Here is a 20,475-nt window from a genome sequence, read left to right as displayed (position 1 = left end):
AAGTGTGACCTATATTTCTAACTCTGATTTTCCTCTATTCTCTCCCCACAGTTTCCGTTTGTCTATGTTCAGGTGAGTGGATAACTGCATGTATATAATTTAAGCTATTAGTAGAATGTGCAGGCACAGAAATATTTGTCTCCAGTAATGGTGTTTTTAGGATGAGGTACAAGTGAGGAAAATGGGCTCATGACCTTTTTTCTTTGTGTAAAGGAAGGTTGAATGGTTGGGCATCAAAATAAGTTCCAATAAAGGTTCTTTCAGTGAGGAGTGTGCTGTAGGGCCAAAATAGTTAACCAGTGCGAGCCTTGCTGTGAGCAAATTTACACATGCCTAAAGATCATATCAGGATGGCTTATTCCTCTTCTCAAGCAGAACTAAGATTTTCTGTCTGCTAAGTGTGGCCGAAACCATAGAACTGCTTTCAAAAAACTGGCAAAATTAAAGAAATAAAATTATATAAGTAGACATTCTCTATATTCCTGAAAATACCTCTTTTTTTGCTTGTTTGTTTGTTTTAACAGTTAAACTTCAGTGACAGACAAACAGCTGATAGGAAGTGTGTTTCTGTCAATGATTCAAGTATGCACCTTTTCAGCTGAGAAACCAGAGTTTACAATTACTCTCTGGGACATCTTCTAGTGGAGAACTATGATGGGAAGGACCCAGTAATGGGCAATATTCTGAAGCCATGACAGAAGCACAAAAAATGCTGAAATTAGTATGCACAAATCTTAAGCTGGTTTCCATGATTAGTCTGTACAGTCCTAGCAGTGCTCCTTGCTGCTTAGGGTTGCTGTGTCTCTGTTGCTGCTCTGCCCAGTCTCTCCTCACAGTGGGAGAGTGCTGTCACAGTAGGGGAGGCAGAATGTGGGCCATGAGTGGGTTACACTCATCTTTTCTACCCTCCTCTCGGTGTCCTGTCACTCTTTTTTCCTCTCAGCAAACTACCAGAACAGAGCTGCAGAGCCACTGAGGGCCTGTGAACAGTGGGAGGAAAGAGGGTAAGAGTATCTGGTGTGAGATAGCAGGTGTAGGAAAGCATCTCAGCAATGCCATCTGCTGAGGTCTCACTCACAGAGTTGAAGTCCCACAGGAAGAGGTCCCTTCCCTTTCAATGAGATGACATTTGACTGAGTACATAAATTCCATAAAGGGAACAGGAGGAAAGAAACCCTGTCCATGGCCTCCTGATATCTCATCATGCCTTTGTCCAGAAAGCTGAGTAATTTCATAACTTTCTCTGTGTTGATGCCATGACAGACTTCGATTTTAAATCACTAGGAATGATATCCTGAGTTTCCAGCCTCAGGCTATGAGGTGCAGTGTTTGTCAGTGCTGTTTAAACCAGCTTATGTAGGCCCTGGCATCCGTCACCCCTCCCTTCCTCTCTGTCCTTTCTCAGTCCAGCACTGGCCTTCGTTTTGCTTTCAAAGCTGTCTATGAGGCAGTGTCTCACAGACTGGGAAGCTCAACTGGCAGCAAAACAACCATTTGTTTTTTCTCTAGGGTATTCTTTTTTGAGCCAGATCAGATCCCCCAGTGCAGTTTACCACACACTTGTACAAAATTTGGACTGGTCCCAAGGAGGGGGTGACAAGACTGAAGGAAGGTGACAGCTTATATTAGCAGTGCCCAGGAAAGAAGTGTTCATCAGTCCGCACCTTTAACAGCTGCCTCACTAACTGATTACAGTCAATCACAAAGGCAGCTGTTAGTATGAACTTATTTCCAACCCATTGTTCTAACCTATTGTTTCTGCCATTTAAATAAGAAAGCCTTTCTGGGCAAAACCAAGCAAACTTAATTCCAGGCCTTCCCTTAAATCCGTCAAAAAATGACAACAAGATTATAAGCCCAGCTGTAAACATTTTCTGAATTCCTTTTCTAAGAGATCCGGTGCATTTCTTCACAGTAAGTGTTGAGCTTTTCCTCAGGCTTGAAATGTGATGACAGAGGATTTGGTCAGAGCCACGGGATGTTTTACTGATTGTGCCTTCACAGTACTCTCAGCTGGCCTACTCTTCTGCACTCAGAACCATGTCCTTCAACCGGGATGTCATTTACATCACCCTTTCCCTGAGCACAGGGATAAAATCACAGTGAAGTAAATACAGCCCATCAGCAGTCACTCACTACCTATCAGCTATCTAAAGTAAATAGACTTTTGGTGACAGCCAAGGTACAATGGATAATGCAGACAGAAAATGAAAGATGGTAAACATTAACCATCCTGTTGAGGGGCCTGGAAAGGGTACATCAAGCTACACAGCACCACTGCTTTTATTCAGTGGCCTTTTTTGGAAATTTGGGGTTGAGCTGATCACCTCACACCCAGTCTGGTCCATTGATTCAGCCTACCGATAGTCAATTCATAATGAACACTCACCTGTTGTAGGGATGAGATTTCATCTCTTACTGGATGCAGATATGTGGGATATACTTTCTTCTGTTCCTCTTCACACTTCCCCTCCCCACCACAAGCTTTCGGCTCTTAAACACACAGATTTTTCTGTCCCATAGATAAATCAGGTGTCTCATTCCTCAGCAAGCTGTGCACTGATTCTCAAATGGTAGCTATTTCAAGCACAGAAAAAACCTTGCAGCAGGCTGTACACTCACTGAAGGAGACTGTCTGAAACTTCCCTTCTTTTTCGCTGTGCTCCACTAAATCCTGCTGGCTACTTTTTTTTATCTTGTTACCTTGTCAGCCTCTCTTTCCCATTTTCCTGTCCCCATTCTTGGTAAGCATGCATGTAGAGCTGAGAGGGAGACAACACAGGAGCTCTGTGATTAATATTTTGTCCGCTTTCTTGCATGACAGTTACGCAGAATTTACAGGTAAGTGCTCCTGATGTTACAGATCCTCACAGGTTATTGAGTAGTTACAGCCAGGCACTTCCCAGCCAAGACATTGTCCTCAATTGTAGAAAAGGGAATAAACAAGTATTTACTGTATATTTGCTGGATACTCCACTGCTATGGCCCTGGAAGTTTCCCACACCAAACTTCCGGAGAGTGTAAATCCTGTCTTCTGACCCTGAGTTATCCTCACTTGCAGGATCCTCAGAAGAACCGTGTGTACCAATGGCAGGGGGTGGAACTAGAGACTGGCCTTATACAGCTTGCCTTCCCCCTCACCTCTGACCCCATCCATGGCTCCTACAAAATAGTCGTGCAGAAGAGCTTGATGTCTCATGTAGAACATTCCTTCGGTGTGGAGGAATACGGTAAGGAAAGGACATAGCGGCTGCAAGTGGGGCTGACAGAAATGCCTTTTGCTGTGGGCTCAGGATTTGGGATTTCCTGGGGACAGCATGGGGAAAGGAAGGATTCTGAACACATAGGCAATGGGGGTCCAGAGGAGCTGACCTAGAAGGCACTAAATGCCAAAGGTGGTTTGTCACTTTCTGGCCCCTCTGCTGTCTCCCCAAATTCAATTTGCTCACAGCACTCTTGGGAGTACAGGACTTGTCTGACAGGCTTCCTGCACGTGGCCTGTGATGCTAGTTTCAGCTAACTTTGTTTCAGCTGCTTTTCAACCCAGCAGCATGTTGCAAGCAACACTGGATAGAGGAAGCAATGATGATTTTTCTTGACCCCGGCTTGCCTTTCTTATTTCTGCATCGGTTCTGTTTTTCCACTTGTAGCCTTCTCTTTTACCTTTCCTTCCTTGTTTCTACAAAAGTTAAGAAAATATCTTTGGTCAGAGGTGAGCCATAGAAAACTTCAGTTCAAAGAAGAACATTCCAGAAATGTTACAAGCAAATGTTGTCCTGAGAACCACTCTAATCCACAGTTCTGCACCAAATTTTTTCAGGTCCTTACAGAAGTGTGCTCTGACTAATCTGCATGCCTTTGAGGAACCTGCTTGTCCTGTACTGTTTTGCAGTGATTCTCCCACTGCTCCTCCAAGCAGTATATAGAAACAGAATTATCCAGAGCATTACTCAGAACCTGCTCTTTTTGGAATATATGAGGTGCATACCCAAAAAAGATTGTAACTGAAGTCTTTTGGAGCTGCCTTATTTGGTTGAAAATTAGGCATTGAGGCTAGTATGAGCACAGTGAATAGTCTGAATGTAAACTCGGTTATAGGCTTTAACCTGCCATGGTAAAAGATGAGCTGTGCCTCCTTCCACAAAGATCTATCTGACCTCCCCAGTCCAAGTCATATAGCCTCATACTAAACTAGCTTTTATTTTGTTTGATCTCTAGTCTTATCCACAGGAATCTTGCCTGTTGCTACCTCTCTTACAGCTTAGGCAAAGCCTTTTGAGGAAATGCACCCTGCGGTTGAGACACTGAGCTCTGCCTTCCATCTTAGAGGCAAATTTATGTTTAAACAGTATAACCCAGGAGTACTTTCCAGTTCCTGGGTCTGGGGGTGCACCCTCTCTCCTCTCACTTCTTTGCATTGGGAAAAAAAGTCAGATGCACAGGCTGGAAGCAAGCCATTACATGTTTCAGTCCAGTCCTCAAGTTGAGTAGTTGGGGGCTTAGGATTCCAGCATGCAATATGGGAACAAGAGTGTAACCTAACACTCAGGGGCACAATATGCTTTTTACTTGCCAGCCCTTATCAGGCTTTATTGCTGCCTAATTCACTTGAAAATGTAGATCTGAGATTCCAGAGCTAGATTCACTAGAAGAGTCTGGATATGCAGGACAGTTTAGAAATGACACATATTAGGGACCCTAACAGCAACTTTGAATCTCCAGAACAATAAGAAACAGCCAGAGGAGGCCAATTATTCAAGCTCTTTCAATGTGGTAAATGACACAGGTGGTGAATGTGCTGCTCCAAGTCCTAATTGCAAATTATGTATTATAAAATACGGAGCACAACACACAAGAATGGCATGATCCTCTGTGTGGGCAGAGGTAAGGGGTCTACAAAGCTGTCTGGCACCAGAAGAATCACAGGAGCATGTGCTGAAAATCAGAGAAGGTAGGGGCTACAGCTTTCCTTAACTTCCTTCAAACCTAAATGATGGTGAAGGCTGGCAAAAAAAAGGTAGGGGAGGAATAGCAGAGCTGTCCTGAAGACTGTGGAAAGGTGAGGGTTCATATTAGGCTGATTCTGGCTCTGTGTCTCAGGGCAGCAGAAGGTAGCTGTTGTGTCTCCCACCCAGCAAGGAGATAGCTGTGTAGTAGAGTTTTCCTTCACTCTCCTCATATCAATCCTTCTCTCTCCCATCTAGTGCTGCCCAAGTATGAGGTGTTGGTGAAGCTGCCCAAGCTGATCACTATTGAGGACAAGGAGTTTCCAGTGTCTGTCTGTGGTCTGTGAGTCACAAAACTGGAGTACACCTCCCTCTCTCATTCTTCATTCTTCCTTTCTTCTGAGGACAGAAAGAAGATCTGGGGTAGGCTCTTCATGCTTTCCCAAGACATCTGGTATAGACTTTTTCCACTCTATTTATTCTGAGCCTACAGCTTGAACAGAGAAAATGAAGGGGCTTCTCCACACTGTTTAAAAGGTGATGACAAACCAATCAGGAGATTTCTCCTCCCAATTTACTCTACATTTTCTCCTTTCTGTTTTTACATTTCTTCAGCTAGAGCTTCTGTACTATTCCTGGCTCCTTCAGTACTTGGAGATGTACTGGGAGGTACAAACCCTGTACTCTTATTCTTAATTTCACTCCTTCTGAGCCCCTAGTCACCCTTCTACCTCTTCACTGAACGCACTGCAGTTTGTGAATGGATACCTGGTACAAAGCTACTCACTCCAGGATGAAAATAATTTTCTACAGATAATCTCTTTCTGCATTCCTGAAGACAACTGCCACCTAGAACAGATTCTCGTGGATAATATAAGGGTCTAACCAGGGAAATGATGAAAAGTAATCGCTAGAATCATTAAAATATAAGATTAGCTGGGCTTTAGAGAAAAAATATTAGGGAACTATCCACAGTGGTCCTCAGGGAGATTAACAGAAGAAACTGTCTGTTGTGTCTGAGTGTGACTCTGTCTGCTTGTCTCATCACTTAGTATATTCTTTAATGTTCTGTGATTATAGATACACATATGGGAAACCTGTTCCTGGTTTGGTGAATGTCCAAGTGTGCCGGAAATTTTCCCATTCTAGTTCAAACTGTTATGGGAAAGAAGCAGAAGCAGTATGTGAGGAATTCACTAAGCAAGTGAGTCCCAAGATTAAAATCTAGGGGTGGGCAAATCTGTACCTGTGTTGGGAGATAGTAGGACATCAACGATATGACTCTGTCCATGGAAAAGCAGATGTGCTCAGAGGAAGACATTGTTAGGCCCTGAGTCATTGGCCTGGAAATAGAAATGATGAAGAAACCCCCTCAGCTGAAATCCTGATCCAATTAAAATTAATGACAAATCTGCAGTTAGCAGCTGTGGGGTCCCCAGCATTGAAACCCAAAATGAGAAAGGAATCTTGAAAGGTTTTTGTAACTGGGAGAGACTGACAGGGAGCAAAGAGCAAAGAAGATGAGTAGAAAGCAAGGAATCAATATAGAATTTGTAAGAAGAAAGAGTGATAAGGAAGAGACAATAGAAGCAGCAGAAACAGAAGTAAGACAGAGGGGAGTTAACAAGAAAACTATTGGAATTGTTAACAAGAAAACCTTGGAGAATTGAGCTAGAAATGCCACACAGAACATAGAAAATATGTGAATGAAACACTAGGAACAAAATTGCAAACAAGTTTTGGTCTTGGAGACAGCCCTGAAACATAAAGCTGGGATTATAGTGAACAGAAGTTGGGCACGTTGGGTATTGCAGTATCTATTCCTGTTCCACAAGGCATGAAACTTGTTCACTGAATTTTGGGTTTCTCCCCAATCCCCTTCTTAGGCAGATGCTCATGGGTGTGTCTCTGATGTAGTAAGGACCAAGATATTTCAACTCCAGCACAGAGGATACGAGATGAGCATTGAGGTGCAAGGCAAGATCATAGAGGATGGCACAGGTACGTATTGCATGGGAATGACAAAGAGATGGCAGGCCACAGTAACAGAAGGGCCTGGCAAAGATGAGGAAGGTGGAGTGGCATATCCAGAAATGCTGCAACTCATTAATAATCTCTCTTTGCTGTGCTCTGTCTCAGGAATAGAGATGACCGGAACAGGCTCCTGTGAAATCACATCCATCATGAGTAAAGTCAGCTTTGAGCTGTTGGGCTCTTATTACAGACCAGGGATCCCACTCTTTGGGAAGGTAGGGAACTTTTGAGACCTTTCACCATGAATGGCAAAGCAAACTCACATGTACACAATCCCATCAGATGTAATGACAGTGTGTGCAGATGACATGGTCCACTTTCTTTTGCCTCTGCACAGGCAAACTAATCGCCATGAGTCAGAGCATTCTAACAGATGTCCCTGCAGCTCCCAATAAACAGCTTGGTACAGAATAAAAGGCCCATTGTTCTGACACATGAGAATAATGTAAGATTGGGCTGCTCTACAAAGGAATATGAGCCAAGAGCTAAGGGTGACCACAGCACAGGTAGGAGTATTGACCTCACCAATGAGGGTGTAGTCCCACAGTATACAAGAAGGCTGAGCAGAGCAAGGGTGGTGACAGAAACAGGTTCCACCAACAGTTCAGTGATCACCAGACAATGTGAGTTGATTAGTCGGGGCTGAGCTCAATCCAGAAAGTCCAATCAACAAGGCAGGAATAGCAGGAGAAAGGGCTAGACATACATCTACCTAAAACATAGCTTAGGCAAGGATTGAGGCAATCAGGTGGAGTTCCTGAGCTCAGATGGAGTTCCTAAACCAATGGACAGATGATAAATGGTGGTGTCTCAGGTGAAGCTTTTTGGGAAATTAAGACCTACTGACCAGCTCAGGATCCTGACAAGTAATTTCTATGGGATGAACGGATTATATTGCTGAGGATGATCTCCTGCCTCAGGCAACTCAGGACTCACCCCACGCATTCCTGTGTCCCTGTCTTTTGCTCTTCTCCTTAGGAAACATCCTGCCTGGCAAGGAGGAAAAGGGGTAAAAGTCTTTAGGACTTGGGAATTAGTTTCTATTTGTAGTCTAAAACCTAAAGTTTGGTTTTGCTCTATTAGGTGAAGCTGGTAGATGGGACTGATGCTCCAATCGCCAATGAAACCATCATAATTTCTGTGGATGGAGACAGATACAAAGGCAATTACACTACAGATGAGCAGGGACAATCTTGGTTTTCCATAGACACTACCACCTTCACAGAAGTCTCCTTGGAAATACAAGTGAGTGGCAGAGACAGGGCAGAGGGACTGGAGTAAACCTATCTTACTGATAAGCAGAAGAGGTATCTGTCCACAGATTATCAGTCTTTCGGCCAATCAGGAGATGAAGAAAGTTTCTTGGTGGGGAATCTCTCGTCTGTCTGTCTCCTGTGCATGTTCTCCTACAACCCTCTATTTATCTTCACCTAAGAATGGGAAATACAGAACATACCTGGTGTTTTCCTATGGACATTCATGTGACTTGTTACCTGTTTTTGGTCAGCTGTAAAGTTTTTGTTCTTCTTTATCAGGCTGATCATAAACCTGAACTAAACTGTTATGACAGCAACTGGGTCACGCCTTCATACGAGCATGCAGTGCAGAGATTAAGTCGATTTTACTCCCCCAGTAAGAGCTTCCTCAAAATTGAGCCCAAGCCTGAGACATTAAGCTGTGGCTGCACCACAGAGATCCGGGTGCACTATATCTTCACACCAGAGGCCATAGGAGAGCAGAAGAAAGTCGTCATTTACTATTTGGTAAGAAGTATTTGTGGTTACTTTGATCTGTGGCCACAGAGAACACTGATGCAGTATAGTGACCTTCCATGATCAACAGCCATTATATAGTGTCAGTCTTTAGCCAGCAATGGGAGAGGGAAGTTGAAGCTGAAAATGTAGCCCATAGCAGCAGGAAATAAGGACATTCCCATAATATTTCCTATGTTTCCCATGTTGTCTCCCAGGTGCAGGTGTGGGTAGGGTGTCCATGTTTTATCAAGAGCAGAAGGGGGACAAAATGGTGGTATAGCATTGTCTTGGATGCAGTCATACAAAACTCTAATTTCTTAATACTACACTCCCAATTTCCCCCATTCAAAATTCTGGTTCATATATGGTCACAGTGCAGAAACCAGCATCCTACAAAAAAATGAAAAATGAGGTGGGACCCTTTCTCCTGCTCAGTTTTGTCCTTTGACGGTTACCTGACCACTGAAATGAAAGCAACACCTCCAACCACAGCAGCAGCAAAGCCCAATAAGCTTGGAGGTTAGATTGCATAATGAACAATGATGGAAAGTTTGGTGTTCCAGAGCAAATGCAACTGGAACAGACTATGACCTGCTGGCCTTGAAAGCCATGAATTGATTCATTTTGGGGGTGTCAAGTAGAGAGACTAATTCAGCTGTGACTGAACAATGATCTGTCACTCTCACTTGGGAAAACAGGAAGAAACAGATGAGTATTCAAATAGAACTTCTTTCCCTCTAAATTTGTTTTCTTGTTTATCCAGTTTAATTATACTAGCAGAAGAGACGAGACATAGAGTAGCTTTGCACAGCTAGAAGAAATCAGTGGAACAGGTATTTCTTCTGTTCTGATGGAGTCATGTACAGAACACTTGGGGGTGTTAGAGTGAGATTACAAGAAAGAAACTTGTGGCAGAGATGTCCACATGCTTATTTTCAAGACCGCTAACAATAAATTAAAGCACAAGATTCCTGCTTATCACCATAGCTGGGAAAAGCTGATCTTAAATATATACATACAGCAGGTGAACAAACGGTGAGGGAACTTATATTTTTATAGGTATGTATGCCACTCCTTGAAACTAAAAATGATGCTATTGACTACATATCCTGCATGGACAGTAGTTGTATAAAAGGTCTTTTTAGTTTGGGAAAAAGGAAACTATTTCCAGAAATAAGGACATTACAGCTAGTTTTCAGGCCATTTTTTCCTGCCTGATTTCAGGTACCTTGTCCAAGATCTTTTCATTTATAGCCTGTGATCTTTTATTCTAACTTTATGTGCGTTCTGAAGCTAATCCTGATTTAATTTTCCTCCACACTGTTTCACAGTGCAAGTGAGAGTGCAGCAAGGAGAATCTTTGATTAGTGTGTTCCAAAATGTTAGAAAAGTGTATATGACCCACCAAACTTTTGTGTACTCAGAGGCAAAATGTATTTTAACCTGTTGTATACATGCAATGTATACAAAAGGGAAGCAAGATCTGACCAGTGAGGAAATACTGGTCCTCCTAGAAGTGAACATTTCTGGCTTTAAAGACCCAATAAAGGCCAGTCAGACTCTTCCTTAGTATCTCTCTGGTTTTCCTCACAGTCAGCAGTGCTATTCATGCTCACACTCTACAGATGAACACAATGAACGTTCATTCCTCTTCCCCTCATCACCTATAGCAGCAGTCACAGGAAGTTTTCTCTGTCATACAGGTAATGGCCAAGGGAGGCATTATGTTAGCAGACACCCATGATCTGACTGTGAATCCTGGAAAGGGTGAGCAGAACTATGCATTTTTAGCATCTCTGATGAAAATTTGGGGACTAGGGGATGTAGTGAAATTACTTCAATTCAAACATTTGGCAAAGTAGAAAGGCATTTTGAAATTTAAATAATTTTAAATGAAGTAGTTTGGGTTAGTTGTGTGTTCTCAGAATTTTTTCTGTTGCTATGTTTTTGACCAGAATGTTTTTAGAAAACTCAACAGAAAGTATGAAGAACACTTTGATCGTTTTTTTTCTCAAACCAAATGCTTTCTGCTGACCATTGTACACTATTCTGATCATGGGTACCTATGTTGTGACACCTACACGTACAGTGAGCAGAAAGAAGAGTGTATCTCATTTTCTTTCTCTGTCTCACTCTTCTTCATTTCTTTTAGTATTGTCACTCCCTTATAAACATGCAAACATGCATGTATATATATATATATATATACACATATACATATATAGATATATTCTAACCTATACTTTTAATTTCATTCGTATAAATGTTCAGGAATTTACACATTTCAGTCACTGAGACTGGCTGGATAAGATTCGTCTTTGAAAGTCTTTGGACAATGAGATGAGGGAGACCATTTTGGAAGTTTACAAGAAGGAGTTATACTGCAGCAGGTGTGAATAGTGCATGAAAGGAAAAGGTCTTGGATGCTGCACAAAGTGATTTTGGGGGGTTCATAGAAAGTTCTGCTTCCTGATTCAGTACTAAACTAACACCCTGGCTCATGTCAAGAGATGTTATATCACCTTCATCCAGATGTGACATGGAACTGAGGCCCAGCTAGGAAAAGTCACTCAACAGAAGGGCATTTCCCAGTGTGGCTGGAATATTAGTATTGGTATTCCAGCTAAATACTAGCTTGGAAGTAACTTTGGTAAGTTATTCTTCCAGCCAGTCTGCAACCTTCACTGCTTCCAGCCATTACTACAGTCCCCTTTCTGTTTTTCCCTCTTTTTTTGGGGTGGGGGTGGGGGTGGGGGGAGAGCTCAGAAAGTCTTGGAACTTGAGGAAGGAAGGGGTTGGGAACAGCTGGAAATGATGCCAGATGTTAACTGGAGAGAATCTAGAAGGCATGTTGAGGCCTACCAAACTCATCTCACTTGGCTATTGTATGATCAGTGTTTGAATGCGGGTGTCTTCAGTAAGAAGCATAGACTTCAGTTATGTATCAATATTCCTGCCTGTGCTAACTGAAAATTTTCAGCAAAAGTGAACCCGGCTTCTGGGGAGAGCAAATACATGAACTGGAATTTCTTACATGCAGCTTAGCTTTTCTTCTCTCTGTTAGCTTATGGGACATTTCTGTTGACCTTTCCTGTGGAGGCAGCAATTGCTCCTCTGGCACGGATGCTCACGTACACCACTTTACCCAGTGGGGAAGTCATCACCAGTTCAGCAGATTTCCAGGTTGAAAATTGCCTCCCCAATAAAGTGAGTATAAGTCATTGATTATGCAGCCCAAGTTTGTCTCTTAGGCAGTAACTCAATCATCAGTTTCAGAATGGAGGCAGACTTCACAGTGGGTTCATGAAGTGGTTTGATCAGATGTTGACTGTGGATTAGTGACTGAATCTCCAGAATAAATTATGGCTGTAACTATAAAAGCTGGAGCAAGACAGAATAAGGAAAAGAATTGCTGGTCAATATGGATTACATTGATCAAAGTTGAATATATCAGAAAAGCTGCAGGGCAGGAGCTGCACTAGCAGAGCTCAGTTCACAAGGCTAGATGCCTCAGTATAATAGCATGTAACAATGTCTGGAGAAGTTGCTCCTTTAAATCCCTTTTGGGGTTGCAGGTCAGCTTGCATTTTGCATCTCAGGAGGGTCTCCCCTCGTCCAACATGCGCTTGCAACTGCATACCTCACCAAGGTCCCTGTGTGCCCTCCGTGCTGTGGACAAAAGTGTTCTCCTTGTGAAGCCAGAAGATGAGGTCTCTGCCAGCTCCGTAAGTCTTGGCTATTTCTGGTAATGAGCAAGTACAAGAACCAATCAGGTACCTATAAACACCAGAACGGACATGAGGACATATGTTATTAAAGCTTGAGTCTGTTCTCACTCCACTTATTTTTTAGAAGCTCACTTTTATCAAGGGGGTGTTAGGTAGTGCCTGTGTCTCTGTGAGTGCTGACCCTGCCACACTTTTCCTTGGGTGTTTGCATCTCCCCAGGTGTATGATCTGCTCCAGCTGAAGGAAATCCGGGGCTATAGGTTCAAGGACTACTATCTGGAAGAAGACAGTGCAAACCCTTGTGTGTCACTTGACAATATATTATTAAATGGATTCCTCTACACACCCATTTCTCCTGATGGTGAAGGAGATGCCTATGACATTCTCAAAGTGAGCACTAGCCCTACATTTTTCTTTGCTATTCCTTTTTGGAACATAGTATCCTCTCCTTTTCTCCCCTGTCCTGAATGTCTTTTCCAGTGAACTTTACTATGAGTTTGCTAACCTGTGTATGAAAGTTGATAACCAGGCCCAGACCCTGCATCTATGGGCTCATCATTGGTGCCTGAATGCTTCTTTCAGACATTAAACCTTTGAAAGGTCTCCCCACTGCTAGTGGAGAAACCTCTAAAGGCTCAAGTAAGGAAACAGTCCTGGGAATTGATCCCTGGTGTCATAATATTAGAGACCCTTCCTTGATCATGCATGTTCTCTCTCTCTCTGTGGTGTAGATAAACTTTAAAAAAGTATCAGTTCTTGTGATAACCCACGAACACTCCTGTACACATCTAGAGAATCCTGCATGAGATCTTTTGGGTATTCTCAGACCAGTGCTTTGCACATGTGTCATTTTCACCCAAACAGGTGTTCTCAAGGTAGACCTGTGGCCTTAGCTTTCTACCTGATCATACCAGGATTTAGCCTTAGAATTAGTATAACAACATGAGCAAGTTTCAAGAACTGTGTTGAACCACCTTATTTGGCATTTATATGGAAGACTTTGTGGTTCTGATTGATTCTAGATGTATGTACATCTACTTCTTGACATGTTAAACATTGTTTGCTTTCGAGTGTGTTTGCATATTTTTTGTTCTTTTCCTTTCTTTTAATAGGAATTGGGCTTAAAAGTCTTCACTAGCAGCAAGATCCATAAGCCTCAAATCTGCCAGCGTTACACAGGACACATGATGGAAAGGAGTTACAGTGGTTCTAGTAAGAAGGCCTGCTTCATTTTGCCTCCCACACAACTGCCTAAAATTTACCCTTCCTGTGTCTTTCCTGTCCTTTGTTTATTTGAATATTAATTACATGAGCCAGACCAGATTCTGTTCTCAGATATGCTGGTTTAATTCAGAATTGCTCCCTTCTGGACTCCATGCTGAAATATGAAACTCATACACATTTGCCTGCTTATCTCCAGCGAGGCAGATGTGCCTGGCTAGAACTGCATATGCTCAGTGATTCCCGTGCCAGGCCATACAATAGGGATCATGTAGGCCCTAATGCAGTCCACCTACACTGGACAGACTGTGCCAGCATAAAACAGCTTTGTTCCATCAAATCTGAGTCCAGCTGCAGAACCCTAGAAAAGGACAATCTCTGCCTCTAGGTGCTCACCTTACAGCAGTAACTAGAGGAACAACTAAGGCAAGAGTGTGCCAAGATAAATGAGCGGGTGACACAATTCTGTGGGTAGATGCTTTACCACTGAGAGCTGAGAAATTTGGATTCTGTTCCAAGCTCTCCCACTCATGTGACTACAGGAGTCAAGGTATATCACTTCACTTCTTTGCAGCTTCAGTGACTGTGAAAACAGAATAATGTCATTATTTATTTTTCTGATGAGCTCTGAGATTAAAAAGCCTATATAACACTCTCAGTTGCATCACTTCCTATCACTGACTTTTCTTGTGCAGTATCCCAGGTCCTATTAAAAAGCAATAGCTTTTGGCCTGGTAATAGCCTGTCTTCTAGTCATAACAGATTGGATCTTTGGCTTTGAAATGCAGTTTCCTTCCTCAGAGCATGATCTGAGACAGCTGGCTGCTTTTGAGGACATGGAAAGCTTTCTAAGGCTGATTGAAAGCCTTCCATAAGGCACAACAGTATGCGATATTGTAAGAAGGGGTCTCCCTATTTTGTGACATTTGCTAATGTCCAGAAATATAAGGACACTTGTTCGACTCAGAATAATCTTAGACAGAAGGGGTGACAGATAAGTGGCTGCTGCTTCTGGTCATAGATAAACACAATCAATTGTTAAACTGAATTTAATAAACTATATAAAACTGTAGTATCTGGAAGCAGTGAACTCCACATTTGACTTCTATATTGCAGTAGAAAGGTTGACTCTCCCTCAGTAGAGTCAACATAACTGGCTGTTTTCGCATTCATAGGTTTTTTGGTGGGGGAAGAATTATCAACCCTACCCAGCATCTGTTAGAAGAGCAGCAGCATTAGGAACAGTAAAATATTCAGGTCACAAGAGAGCGATACATATGTTTCAGTGGCTTCTAAAGAAAGCAGTTAATGTGAGGCTAAGACTGTAGTACAGGGAATGCTGTGATTAATTACAGATGGACACAGTTCAAAGTTTGAATCTGCAAGTCTGGCCATGGCCAAGGTTTGAAAGCTGTTCTTTCAACTTTAAAATCTTAGCTCAGAATGGCCACTAACTGGAAGAAATGTGTCCTCCTGCTATAAAATAAAGTTTGACATTTATTTTTCTTTCTTTCTTCCTTTAAATAAATTTGTTAGTCAGTGCATTGGGACTGGTTGAAGATTCAGACTATACAATGATGAAACAGATTGATATTGGTGAACCTGTGGAGACCGTCCGGAAGTATTTCCCTGAAACATGGATCTGGGAGGTAGTTTCAGTGAAGTAAGTGTTTATGGGAATGGAGAGTGTGGTCAGTTGGATAAAACCTCAGGAGATTTTTAAGCTTCAATGAAAGTGCCTGCACTTCCATGAGAGGGGTATTTCTAATAGACAGAGGGATTGTTTAAGGTCACTAAGCAGAGGATGCTTTGGAAAGATAGGCAAAAGACAATGCCCATATTCCAGCTGCTCAGGAACTTGCTGTCAGTAAGCATTTTTCAGTAGGCTGAGAAAAATATAGATGATCACCAAAATATGATCAAAATCTTGCTTTCTGTCCCTCACCAGCTCAGAAGGAAATGCTGAACTAGATGTAACCATCCCTGACACCATCACCGAATGGAAAGCCAATGCATTCTGCACCTCAGCAGATGCTGGCTTTGGCCTGTCCCCGACCATGTCCCTCAGAGCCTTCCAGCCCTTCTTCGTAGAGCTCACCCTGCCCTACTCTGTGGTGCGTGGTGAAGTCTTCGTGCTGAAAGCCACTGTTTTCAACTACCTGGCAGCCTGCATCAGGGTAAGAGACATCTACAACTTTGCTCAGACTGACAGCTTAGGGAAGAATTCAGTGGGCCAGTTATGGCATAGTTTTCCAAACCAGTTGACTGATCTCTAACTATAATTTCAGAGAGATGTATGAGAGGAGGAATTCTCTGTGAATTTCATCAGGGAGTGTGGGGGGGGAGAAATATGTTTTTCTGACAAAGTTTTGAAAGGTGGATCCAGAACCTAAAGCTTTGCTGCTGAAGGTCCCTGGCCTTTGACCTCTTAGATTTATGTCATAAACCTGTAGAAACACAGAACTTGGGTTATCCACAGTGTTATTGCATACCCACATGCAAATTCCAGGGTCACAAAAGTGGATACACTTGTTCAGTCATTAGCTTCACCTCACAAAAACATCTCACAAAGTATCACACCAGGATATACAGACTTCCTGTGATTTATTGCATCCATCCCTAAGGCACTAAGCAGAGCTCTATAGCTTCCCTGTTCTCCTCTGCGTTCTTTCATCAGCTGAAAGACCAGAAAGAACCTGGGAGGAGATTCCAATACAATCTGAATCGTCTTTGCTTGTAGTTTTACAAACACAGACTTTCATTCCAAAAGGAATGAAGCAGAAACATGAAGGGGCACTGATCCAGTCATTCCAATGCAGTCTCATATATTTTGCTGTCTTTCCTGCTTTGTCTGCTACTTTAGGTTCTTTGTTCCACCCTCCCTTGTTTCCTTACCAGGAACTCTTTGGCAAAGTTTTACCTCTTCCACTAATTAATTATGAGGAGGGTCTTTAATTTATGTGAAGGTGATAATTTTGTAGTTATTGCTTTGCCTTTATTCACACAGATTATCTATACTCTCATTTCCCCAAAATGAATTCTTTTTCCAAGAACACATGTCCTGTTCTCTACATTTCCCTTCCTAATCTCTTGTAATCATTCACACCGCAGTCTTTTTCTGCTTTATCATCCAGCTCTTACTCTGCCATGTCTGTAAAGGCTCTCTGTCCCACAATATAACCAGCTCCACTATCCATTCCTACATACTCCTCTGTCTCCAGTAACCCCAACCTCACTTCAATTCTACCTCCATGACAATTTCCTGTACAACTGGCAGGTCAGCGTGTCTCTAGCTAAATCTACTCATTTCCTGGCTACTCCAGTGGAGAAGGAAGAAGAATCTTATTGCATCTGCATAAATGAAAGGAAAACTGTGGCTTGGGCAGTAACACCAAAATCTCTAGGTAAGAGGCTGGACAACAAGAAAATCCTGAGATCAGGTATCTGTGGATGACATCAGATGCTTGGTGTGAGAAAGTAGGTGACTCCAAACCTATCTGGAAGGAACTCATCCATGCTAGAAGTGGGGAGTCCACTGGGGCTGAGACACTCCATTAGGATGCAGTTACCAGGGTGTAGACAAACTATTGAAGGGCTATGGGCTGTGGTTTTCTCAACGCTTCAATAAAAATCACAAATTTCCTGGGGCATGCAAAGTGCTCAGACATTCCTATTGTTGACCTGAGAAGTACCTCAGTGTGGCTGGGTCTGAAATATTTGAATCAAAAATTGCTTTCTCTGAAGCCTCCCAGAATAAGAGTGTTTGAGTTAGAAGACTTGCCCCTCCACAGCTCTTCCTGCTGCCTGGCTAACCCCAGCATGTGTGGCCATCGCAAAGGAGGAGGCCGCTGGATCAAGATAAAATACTGCCTTGAGTTTAGCTGTCCTCAAAAGATTCTCTGTAACACATCAGAGAGGGCCTACAACAAACAGAAACCCATATTTCCCTTGAGCTGCCTGACGTAAGTGGCTGACCTCTCTTTCTTCCAGGACAGGTGGAGTTCTCGGTGAGCACTGAGGCTCTGCAGGACAAGCAGCTCTGTGGGAAAACAGTAGTGGAGACACCTGAGAAAGGACGGAAGGACACAGTGATCAGGCAGCTGCTAGTGGAGGTATGTGGGCTAATGAGTTTTGGTTGCATAGAAGAGTAGTGATAATTTCATGCTCCATAGCCACTGTTGCTGATCTTCTCTTTTATCAATGGTAGCAGCCCTAATGGACTTTGTGACTTTTATTCTTCACACATGCGTAAAACAATTATTGATATATCTCACACCTGCCAATAGAGCCCATAACTCATAATGTTACCATCTTATTGTAAAAGCAGGGTATTGTATTGAATACTGGGATTGAAATAATAAACAATAATGATAGCTCTGTCCTAGACACATCATCTGAGACAACAATGAGAACTCCTTGGTTTTGCCTGTAATAAATCAGAGGAATAGATTGTAAATGGAAGCCTTCCCAGAAACCTTATGTGTCTCCTTCAGCACATGGCCAATATTCTGGAATGTGGAACAGTCACCACAATCTACAAATATTTCCAAGCAAAACTACCATCATTGTTTGTAATTGTTTTTATTATACTTTTAAAAATATCCAAAACAATAGGAACTAAGTCCTTTTTTTCATTCTTTTCTACAGCTTTTTCTCAAGCAGTGTTTTGCAATGATAAAATCACAGCTTTTTCCATGATAAATAATAGTCTTAAAATTAATCCATTGTATAAGACTCCTTGTGACAATAGTGGCAAGAAAAATAGTATTTGCTTGTTGTGTAGTGAGATCTATACACTATCAGATGTTATAACATTGTCACTCCTATGCGTGACAGGGAAGAAATAATCTTGTATTTAGTAAAGTTAAATCAGGAGTAATAGATGACATTGAAATGCCTCCTTGTATTACAGACATCCCAATTTTCAGTAAGGTAGAGCTAGGATTCATGTAATATAGCACTTCATAAAATGTTTTATTAACCTGAATGTAAGAACGGTACAACAATCCTATCTATTAGACCTCTTTATTATTATATTATTATTTATTATTATTATTATATTACTTATTATATTATTATTATTATTATTATTATTATATTATTTATTAATAATAATAATAATAATAACAATTTAGCTTATTTACAAATGAACTTGATTGTGTAGTGCATTCCATATACTGGGGCATGAAGAACTGTCGAACATTTCAGGAAATTTTCCCGAATTCATACATGCCTTTAGGAAAAAGAGTATTTACTTTGTTCCTTGAAGATAACCGAGTCTGAATCAGAGTGTTTTCTCCCAGATGGTGAAGGAGTGCAAATAACAGAATGGGCATTAAAGCAATTTTATCAAAGTGTACAAGAGGTTTTACTAGTCTTATCCTGTTATTGTAATGAAGTAGTTAATGTATAACTAGCTCTGACTGGAGAGAATCAGGAATTAGCTTATAAGGCTTAACAGTTAATTAGCAAGGGTGGATGCAGTGTAATTTGCTTGGGGGTGGAGCTGCATAGTCCCAGACACAGGGATGACAGTATCCCCTGCAGCAGGCAGTGCATTCTGGGGAGTGAAAAGGGATTGTGCTAGAGTCCCTGAGGTACCTTCTTGACCCTGGGGAAACTGACCCTTAATGAGAGCTAGTTGAGAAACAGGATTTTTTTTTCACTCAAGAATTTCTCAGCTGGAAAGGAAAATCTTTCAAATAGTTATGATTTCATAGATTTTAATTTCCTGTTGAAATGTTCAAAATCAGTGGATTTCTTGTTTAGTTACATTGCAAAGTGACATACTGAAACAAACAAGCAGAAGTCTTTACAAATAAAAGCATTTAGATCTTAGTTTATCCTTAATGTTCAGAGTTCTTTTTTCTTTTTTTTAACTTTAGATTTTTCCCACACTTTTAATCTTTCTCTGTATTTTCATATTGAAGAATGAGAGAATGTGTTTTAACTGTTTGAGAAAGTGAAGGTAATATCATTTTTCATGTTGGAAAAAAGTTTTAGCTGGCAAAAGGTGGAAATCAATAATGAAGTGGGAGAACTCTCCTATTTGGAGTTTAAAAGAATGGATGAAGGGATCTCACTGAAATAACTTCCAATAAAAATGCTTTCTGGTAAAGATTTGATTCCTGAGTTTTATGCAGAATGTTTTGGACCAGATCTACAGATCATAGGGCGTCTTTTCTGACTTCAAAAATTGGGCCAGATGCTTTTGAAACAGAGGGATACAAGTTACCTTCTTTAAATATAGCCATAAATCACCAGCTGACTGTGCCATGTATTTACATTTTGAGTGCTTTAGTATGTTGTTTGTGGGAGCACTGAAGTGCTTTAGTCATCACCCAGCAAAACTCTTGCACACATATCAGTATCACTGACACTCAGATGTAATCACAGTCTAAAATGTTCTGCTAGACCTCACCAAGGCAAATAACACTTTGGAAGATAGAGCCCTGTGGGTCTATTAGCACTGTCATCTGTAATGTTACCTTGTATGCTATGAACATCATAACCTGTGAAGCTACAAGGTCTCTCTGGGTGATAAGAAAGGAAAGAACACATATTAAATTGCATGTTTGTAATTAGCCATAATTAGCTATAATCCTGTAATACTCTTCCCTTGTTGCATGGAGGAAATGATTTTGTAAGCAATTTCTAAACAGTTTTCAGTATGATGAAGTTATCACAGGACAGTTTATAAGTATTTCATTTTCTTATCTTCCTTCTTGATATTTTTTCCCTGCTTTTTTACATGCCTGCTTCCCCATCTTCATTCTCCTGCTATTTTTCCTC

At 41.6% G+C, this 20,475-nt stretch overlaps 1 protein-coding gene across 3 annotated transcripts in view; it reads left to right on the top strand.

Annotated features, from left to right (window-relative positions):
• Positions 1-20,475, top strand: part of LOC112993889 (alpha-2-macroglobulin-like) — a 40,474-nt gene that overhangs the window by 7,901 nt on the left and 12,098 nt on the right. For all 3 annotated transcript variants that reach the window (XM_064518576.1, XM_064518581.1, XM_064518583.1), the window contains exons 5-21: positions 52-72; positions 3,062-3,230; positions 5,205-5,289; positions 6,027-6,150; positions 6,833-6,947; positions 7,086-7,195; positions 8,064-8,225; positions 8,516-8,743; positions 10,438-10,501; positions 11,799-11,941; positions 12,310-12,459; positions 12,682-12,852; positions 13,575-13,674; positions 15,220-15,346; positions 15,632-15,860; positions 16,961-17,087; positions 17,674-17,795. In XM_064518576.1, coding sequence (XP_064374646.1) covers positions 52-72; positions 3,062-3,230; positions 5,205-5,289; positions 6,027-6,150; positions 6,833-6,947; positions 7,086-7,195; positions 8,064-8,225; positions 8,516-8,743; positions 10,438-10,501; positions 11,799-11,941; positions 12,310-12,459; positions 12,682-12,852; positions 13,575-13,674; positions 15,220-15,346; positions 15,632-15,860; positions 16,961-17,087; positions 17,674-17,795 — 2,247 coding nt within the window. The remainder of the gene's footprint in view (positions 1-51; positions 73-3,061; positions 3,231-5,204; positions 5,290-6,026; positions 6,151-6,832; positions 6,948-7,085; positions 7,196-8,063; positions 8,226-8,515; positions 8,744-10,437; positions 10,502-11,798; positions 11,942-12,309; positions 12,460-12,681; positions 12,853-13,574; positions 13,675-15,219; positions 15,347-15,631; positions 15,861-16,960; positions 17,088-17,673; positions 17,796-20,475) is intronic.

This window comes from Dromaius novaehollandiae, chromosome 1, assembly GCF_036370855.1.
Source record: "Dromaius novaehollandiae isolate bDroNov1 chromosome 1, bDroNov1.hap1, whole genome shotgun sequence".
In the NCBI taxonomy this organism is placed as follows: Eukaryota; Metazoa; Chordata; class Aves; order Casuariiformes; family Dromaiidae; genus Dromaius; species Dromaius novaehollandiae.
Note: the sequence above shows the minus strand (reverse complement) of the source record. Positions and strands in the feature narration are given on the sequence as shown.